Genomic DNA, 7256 nt, shown 5'->3' on the forward strand with positions numbered 1-7256 from the left:
CATTACATCACCAAATTATTAAAATCCCGCATCAACACCTACGACAATGAACGAGCCATTTTGAATTTATACCTTCCAAGTCCTAGTTAAATTGTTTAAAATATTTATGCTTAGTAAAGCTAAAAAAAACTTAATATAATGTTGAATTATGCTTATAGTTTATTGTTTTTGGTATGATAGTCAAATCATTTATTTGAGATCTATATAATGAGGCAATCGGCTCAATATAACGAAGCAACAAGTACAATATAACGAGTAAATGAGCTCAATATAACGAAGCAATAAGTACAATATAACGAGTCAATAATCTCAATATAACGAAGCAACAAGTACAATATAATGAGTCAATGATCTCAATATAACGCTGAAATAAGCTCAATATAACTACAATAATGTGGTAAAAGAGAATTGAGTGGAGACTATTGTTTGTGGTATAGTAGCTGGGTCATTGAATTGTTGCGCATCTGTTGGTTCATCCCGCATTTTTTTCTATAACAAAATTTAACAAGGCAATTAGTTAAGTATATTACATCAATATAACTAGGCAATGAGCTCTATATAACGAGTAAATGAGCTCAATATAACAAATCAAATAACACAATATAACGAGTCAAAGAGGTAAAACTAACCTTTGTTGAATGTTTGGAACTGTTAATTACTTTTTCTACGACAGATAATTTTCGTTTCGTTGGTGGCCTACCTCGAGCCCTCACTCTAACCGGAGAGTGAATCACTTTCTCGGTTGGAGGAGTAGTTGCTGGTGTGGAACTTGTAGATGCATTATCAAAATCTAACATCAACTTTTGAATCATGTCTTCCAAAAGTCTAGACGCAACTGAGGTCTTATCTTCAGATTGTGATGCAAGTTGTTGGAACAAATGCATCATTGGAGTTAGACTGTTATACCTTTTTCTTTGACTTTCAGACACATCAGAATCATAAATATTGGTGATGCTTTGATAACCTCGTTTCAAATCTTTGCGCCAACGGTCCAAGACATATCTCTCAGGCACTTGATCCACTTTCATTCTTCTATACACCATAAGAATATGTCTGCACAAAATTCCCCTAAACTCAAACATCTTACATTGACATTGTACAAAATTCCCCATCGCGGTGTAGTGTACTTTCAACCAAACGTCCCTCAAGGTTTCTCCTGCACTTCCCAGAATGTTCTCTAATACATCAAAAACATGAGTTGGACCTTCCTCTTGAATATTTTGGATTTCGCAATACAACATCCCGGCCACTTCGTTATGGAATATCCTCAAAATGTCGTTAGTGTACAAACTATGAAATTGTCGTTCCAAGGGATAGCCACAAACAACTGACAAGCTTGAATTTTATGACTGAAAATCCAGTTTCATTTCTTTCTCGATGTTTCTCTTCAACGCCTTGTCATATTGCTCAACAAACTGTTTGAGGGAGGTTTTTGAATGAACAAAGTCGTCAAAAAAAGCATTCATGCTTTCACTTCTTTGTGAGGTTGACATGCCTGCCCAAAAGTGGTGTTTTACGTAGACAGGTATCCACTTACTTCGTTCTTTGTACAAAGAGTTTAACCAATCGCTATCTTCTAATTGAAAATCGTCTACCATTCTCATCCATTCATAATCGCACTGCTCAATTGTGATTGAGTTATAGACAATATTCTTCATCGTTTGTTTTAGAGATTTGTATTGAGTGTGAGCACCAAATTTAGCTGGGAGTTTCTTCATGATATGCCAAAGGCATAATCTATGCTTGGTGTTTGGAAACACCCTCTCAATAGCAATGGCCATTGATCGACATTGGTCAGTTATTATTGCCTTCGGAGCACATCCATGCATGCATGTCAACCATGCATTAAAAAGCCAAATGAATGAGGAAGAATCCTCGCTGGATAGTAGGCCACACCCTAGTAGAATGGATTGTCCGTCATGATTCACCCCTACAAATGGAGAAAAAGGCATGTCGTAGCGATTTGTCAGATAAGTTGTGTCGAAGGTGATGACATCGGAGAAGCATTGATAAGCAGCCCTGCATCTTCCATCAGCCCAAAATACATTCCTTATCCGAGAATCTTCGTCTAGATCATATACATAATAGAAATTTGGGGATTTGCTTTGCATTAGAGTGAAGTATTGAGAAAGTGCTTCCGCATCACCATTTCCTAACCTCAACTTCCGAGATTCTGAAATAAAGTTTCTACAAGATCTCTCGTCAAATTTCAGATTATCATAACCACCGGCTTCAACTACAAAAGATTGGAAACTTTTTGCGAGTGTAATTCCTGCTTCATCATTTAATTCCAATCTTCTCTTTACCTCCAGATCAAGAACCTTGTGGGATCTAAGATGTCTTGATTTCCCCGGGCTCATGGCATGGTTGTGCTCAAGGCAGACGCTGGTGATCTCGACTTCCCCATCGTTTCTAACAGCAACATTAATCATTGCTTTACAATTCGTCTTGATAGAGGGTCTGGGATGTAAAATATTTTTTCCCCTTGATGTAAAAACACCATTTTTTGCACAAGCTAGCGAGAACCACTTTTGTTTGCCATCCGGTCCATTTTTTGTTCCGAGCTTACTTATACCGAAACCAGTACCAAGGGAATAGGCCTTGTAATACAAACGAATATCCGTTTCAGATGGAAATATCATCCCAACAGTCGGTATTTCAATGACTGGAGCAGATTGAATTAGAGGATCCATGCAGCTGAACAATAACAAATTGTAATTAAATTAGAAGATTTGAATTAACAATAATATATCTTTGTATTTAGATAAATATAAAGGTGGAATGAGCTCAAAATAAAGGTGTATATATTTGTGTATTGAGCTCAATATAAAGGTGTATTGAGCTCAATATAATAGTGTATTTAGATCAATATATATGTGTATTGAGCTCAATATAACCGTGTATTTAGCTCAATATATCCGTGTATTGAGCTCAATATATTCGTGTATTGAGATCAATATAATGATGTATTGAGCTCAATATAACAACGTCAATATAAAGTTGTATTGATCTGAAGATAAAGGGAGGATAACGATTAAAGATAACGATGAAAAAACACAATATCAAAACATAGTAATCATATGGATTACCCGAACAATGTCAATATAAAGTTGTATTGATCTGAAGATAAAGTGAGGATAACGATTAAAGATAACGATGAAAAAACACAGTATCAAAACATAGTAGTCATATGGAGTTACCCGACCACCGTCGATATGGTTCTCCGGAGCAGCCACCGTCAAAATGTATTTATATCGAGTTATATCCCGGCCGCCGTCGATAAGGTTCTCCGGAAGAACTGAATCTATTCTAGGGTTTACAAGAAAGGTTGTCTTGGAGAGGATAGAGAAAAGAGAGAAAGTAGTTTCGTGCAGTTATATTTCTTTCTCAGATCATAAAGCGAATCTATGTGGCTTTTTTTTTACACGCTGGCAAAGCACACATGGCAGCCACGTAGGATTCGCTGTATGGTCGGAGGCCCAGCATCGGCCTCCCTATCACGACCCCTATATCTATATCTATAAAATAAATTAAAAATATATATATATTATCTTTATTCATTAATTTATATATATGTAAATATATATAAATTTATATAATATATATTTTAAAAAATAATTTAAAGGTTAAAAATAAGGGTGGCCTTCCAACTACTCAATTACTTTTAACCCTCAAATTATTTTTTAAAATATTTATTATATAAATATTATATATAAACTAATTATTAATGATAGTATATATAAATTATATATATATTATATAAATTATTTTAAACTTTATTTTATATAGATATAAATATAAATATACATATATATATATATATAAATAAATAATATATATATTTTATATAAAAAATTAATAATTATATAAATATAAAAAATAATAATATATATATATATAATATTATATATATAATCGATTTAATAATTATATATATATATAATAATGATTAAAGATAATATATAAAAAATAATATTTTAAACTTAAACCGTTATGTTTAACCAAGAATTTGAAGGAAGGATCATTGGTGACATTTTTAAAAGTTGAAGGGGCGATTTGTTTTAAAAAATAATTTAAGGGCTAAAAGTGAGCAATCAGAGTAATTAGAGGGGCGCACAAGTAATTTGCCCAAAATATAATAATATTGATAATAGTCATCATATTCGAAGGAAAAGACATATAGAGACCTCTGTTAGAAAAATTAAGTAAGTTAATTTTAAACCGGCCAAAGAACTTAACCAATCTCAAACTCTTTGTGCAGGTACAGCTCAAGCCGCACCGAACCGGTTGAGATATGATGACTCAAGAAACCGGTAAATCAAGAAAGCCGATTTGACTCCTCTCACCGGATCAACTGAGTTTCAAACCGCATGAAGCATTCTCTCCGACCGGCTCGATGTTTCGAAGATCCTAAGGCCAACGGGAAAGTATTCAAAATGATGAAATGTTTGAAAAATGACGTAATGAATATTTCTTAGAAATGCAAAGAAGAAGGATCCGTGATCCGGATCAGAAGCATGCAACAAAAGAAATGATTACTAATTATCCAAGCTCACAAGCAATCTTCTAAAATAGGCGGTCGGCTAATGCATGTCTACTAGGTGTCCAAAATGGCAAGGCGTGCACGCCACCTTACCCGACCGGCACGGCTTCAGATGACCAATCCAACGGAGAGAGAAAAATGTGACAGTTGCCATATTTCTCCTATAAATAGAGGATCAACTATGTTGAATGTATGACTGAACAATGTGATTTTACAACAAAACGAATCTTACGCGCGATCCTGATTATCGATTGAAATCCTTGAAACTGTTTAGAATTATGTGTGTATTTTACCTTGTGTAAAAAGTATTACATCATATTGTGAGTGGTGTAACCGACGAGCAGTAAATAAGACTCGATCGAAGTGTGTTGTGTTAAAATATTCTAGTTAGTGAATATCCTTCTCATTGTTTGAGAAGAAGGAGTGACGTAGGAGAGTTTCCTCCAAACATCTATAAAATCTGTGTCTTTTGTTATTCACTTTACTTTCCGGCTTACTTACTCTAACCAAACCGAAACGTTACTCATTCCAACTGAACCGGGTTCCCCTTAATTCAAACCGAACCGGCTTTCTCTCCACCTTAACCGACTTCTCCTAATACCTTCCAAACCGAATCATGTACGTTGCTTCAGATTGAAACAGACATTTCCGCCTTTGAACTCGGTTCAAGAGTCTGTGACAATCTGTGGTTCTAATCTTTAACCGGATTAGTACTAGTTGGTGTGTGTTGTGTTCTAAGCGATTACCGATAAGTCGGACCCTGGTCCCCTATCATCCATCCCGATCCTAACAAGTGGTATCATAGCAGGAATCTTAACACTTAAGCAACCGAAAGAGATGGGAAGCATGACCCACAATGATAAGCCACCGATGCTAAACAGTGAAGCGTTTAGCGGTTGGAAGGTTCAGATGTACCTACATCTGATCACTTTGGATGATGAGATGAGCACCATCCTAAAGAAAGGACCGATAAAGATTAACAAGGAGAAAGAAGTATGGACGGCTGAAGATAGGAGAAGAAGTAACCTGGACAACCATTGCATGAGACACATCTTCAAAGATATAGACGACAATACATTCAACAAGATTAAAGATTGTCAAAGTGCAAAGGAAGTCTGGGAAACTATCATTCAGGTTCATGAAGGAAACGAAAGAAATAAGGATACAAAAATCTTGGTGGCAACTCAAAAGTATGAGAACATCAAGATGAAACCGGGAGAAAACATGAAGGAGTTCAGTGATCATTTCACCAGCGTGGTTAACGAGCTGTACACAATTGGAAAAAGATATGAAAACCGGGAGATCATTGTAAAAGCATTGAGATCTTTACCAAGTGCATGGGACATAAAGACCATGGTGATGAGGGAATCAAGCAATCACGGGCAGATGAAGCTATACGACGTGTTTGAGGACATAAAAGCTTACGAATTCGAGATGAAATCTCAGATCAAAGACGAAGCATCAACATCAAGCGCAACCAGAGCTCTGGTTACATCGATGGAACCAGCGGTTCTTGTATCAGCCGCTCCGGTTCCCGTCAAAAGCGCTAATCAGATCAGTGAAGACGTGATGGCCATGCTAGCACAAAAATTCGGAAAATTCATGAAGAAGAATCAACCATCGAACAACAACTACAATTATAATTACACCGACAAATCCAATGTAATATGTTATAACTGTGATGGTTTTGGTCATTACAGGTCGGAATGCAGAAGACCGAGGAGAGACGACCGAAAACCGGCAAACAATTACTAGATAAACGACAACCAAAGAAATGACTATCAAAGGAATGACAACCAGAAAATTGGTGAAGGAAAAGAAATCCATAAGGCACTCATAGTATCTGACGGTGGAAGCGACTAGGCCTACTCCGATACGGAAAACGATGAAAAAAGAGTCACCTATTTCATGGCAAATGAAGAAGAGGTATTCGACTTCTCTTGTGAACAATTTACTAAAGAAGACATGGTCGCTGAATTCAAAAACTTGTCTGCGCTTATACCGACCCGGTCAAAATATGAAACTAGAGAGCCAAGTGGTACCGCTGGTGAACCATGCGAAACCACGGTATATGAACCGACTGAACTATTCTTAGAGAATGAAAAGCTCAAGGAGACAGTTCTACTAGTAACCGAAGAAAATGAGAGAACCCAATATGTCACGGCTTCCTGGAAAAGATCTAGTGAAGCGGTGAGTCAGATGTCTAAATATCAAAGACATCCCAAATGAAAATTTGGTCTTGGATACAAAGACAATAAATCCGTCAACCGGAACAATTCCAACGGGATGAAACTCACAAAAGACAATCTTCCCTTTGTAAGATTTGTCAAGTGCTCTTCAACCAACAATGAGGCAGAATGTGACTTAAAATCGGAAATAAAATATGTAAGTCCAACCGACTCGGAAAAATGGCTTCATCCTGAGAGAAGGAAAGTCAACCGACCAACAGGTAAACAAACCGAAACACGTCCACACAGAATTAATCAATAATCACCACCACGACATGAGGCACTCTTAGGAAGACAGAAAGAGGTTAAGCCGAACACAAATAACTCGATTAAAACTATTACCGGGAAAGTAATCCGACTTATTAAAGTCTAGATCCCTAAGGGACTAATCAATCACGGACCCAAGTAAATGTGGGTACCAGAAAGGCGTAAATATTTATTTTTTGCAGGTAAGGAGGACCAATCGGCTAAGAAACTCTAAATGG

General features: G+C 36.4%; 2 protein-coding genes across 2 annotated transcripts; both read right to left on the bottom strand.

The window, feature by feature from the left end:
* Window positions 1-384: 384 nt before the first annotated feature.
* On the bottom strand, window positions 385-1241 carry LOC124930539 (protein FAR-RED IMPAIRED RESPONSE 1-like). Its single transcript, XM_047470876.1, has 2 exons — window positions 630-1241; window positions 385-489 (listed from the first exon to the last, which is right to left on the bottom strand). Exons 1-2 carry the CDS (start codon window positions 1239-1241, stop codon window positions 385-387), a joined length of 717 nt encoding a protein of 238 aa, XP_047326832.1.
* Window positions 1242-1343: 102 nt separating this feature from the next.
* On the bottom strand, window positions 1344-2693 carry LOC124930550 (protein FAR1-RELATED SEQUENCE 5-like). The gene has a single exon (XM_047470886.1). It carries the CDS (start codon window positions 2691-2693, stop codon window positions 1344-1346), a length of 1350 nt encoding a protein of 449 aa, XP_047326842.1.
* Window positions 2694-7256: the final 4563 nt, after the last annotated feature.

Source organism: Impatiens glandulifera, chromosome 1 (assembly GCF_907164915.1).
Source record: "Impatiens glandulifera chromosome 1, dImpGla2.1, whole genome shotgun sequence".
NCBI classification, from domain to species: domain Eukaryota; kingdom Viridiplantae; phylum Streptophyta; class Magnoliopsida; order Ericales; family Balsaminaceae; genus Impatiens; species Impatiens glandulifera.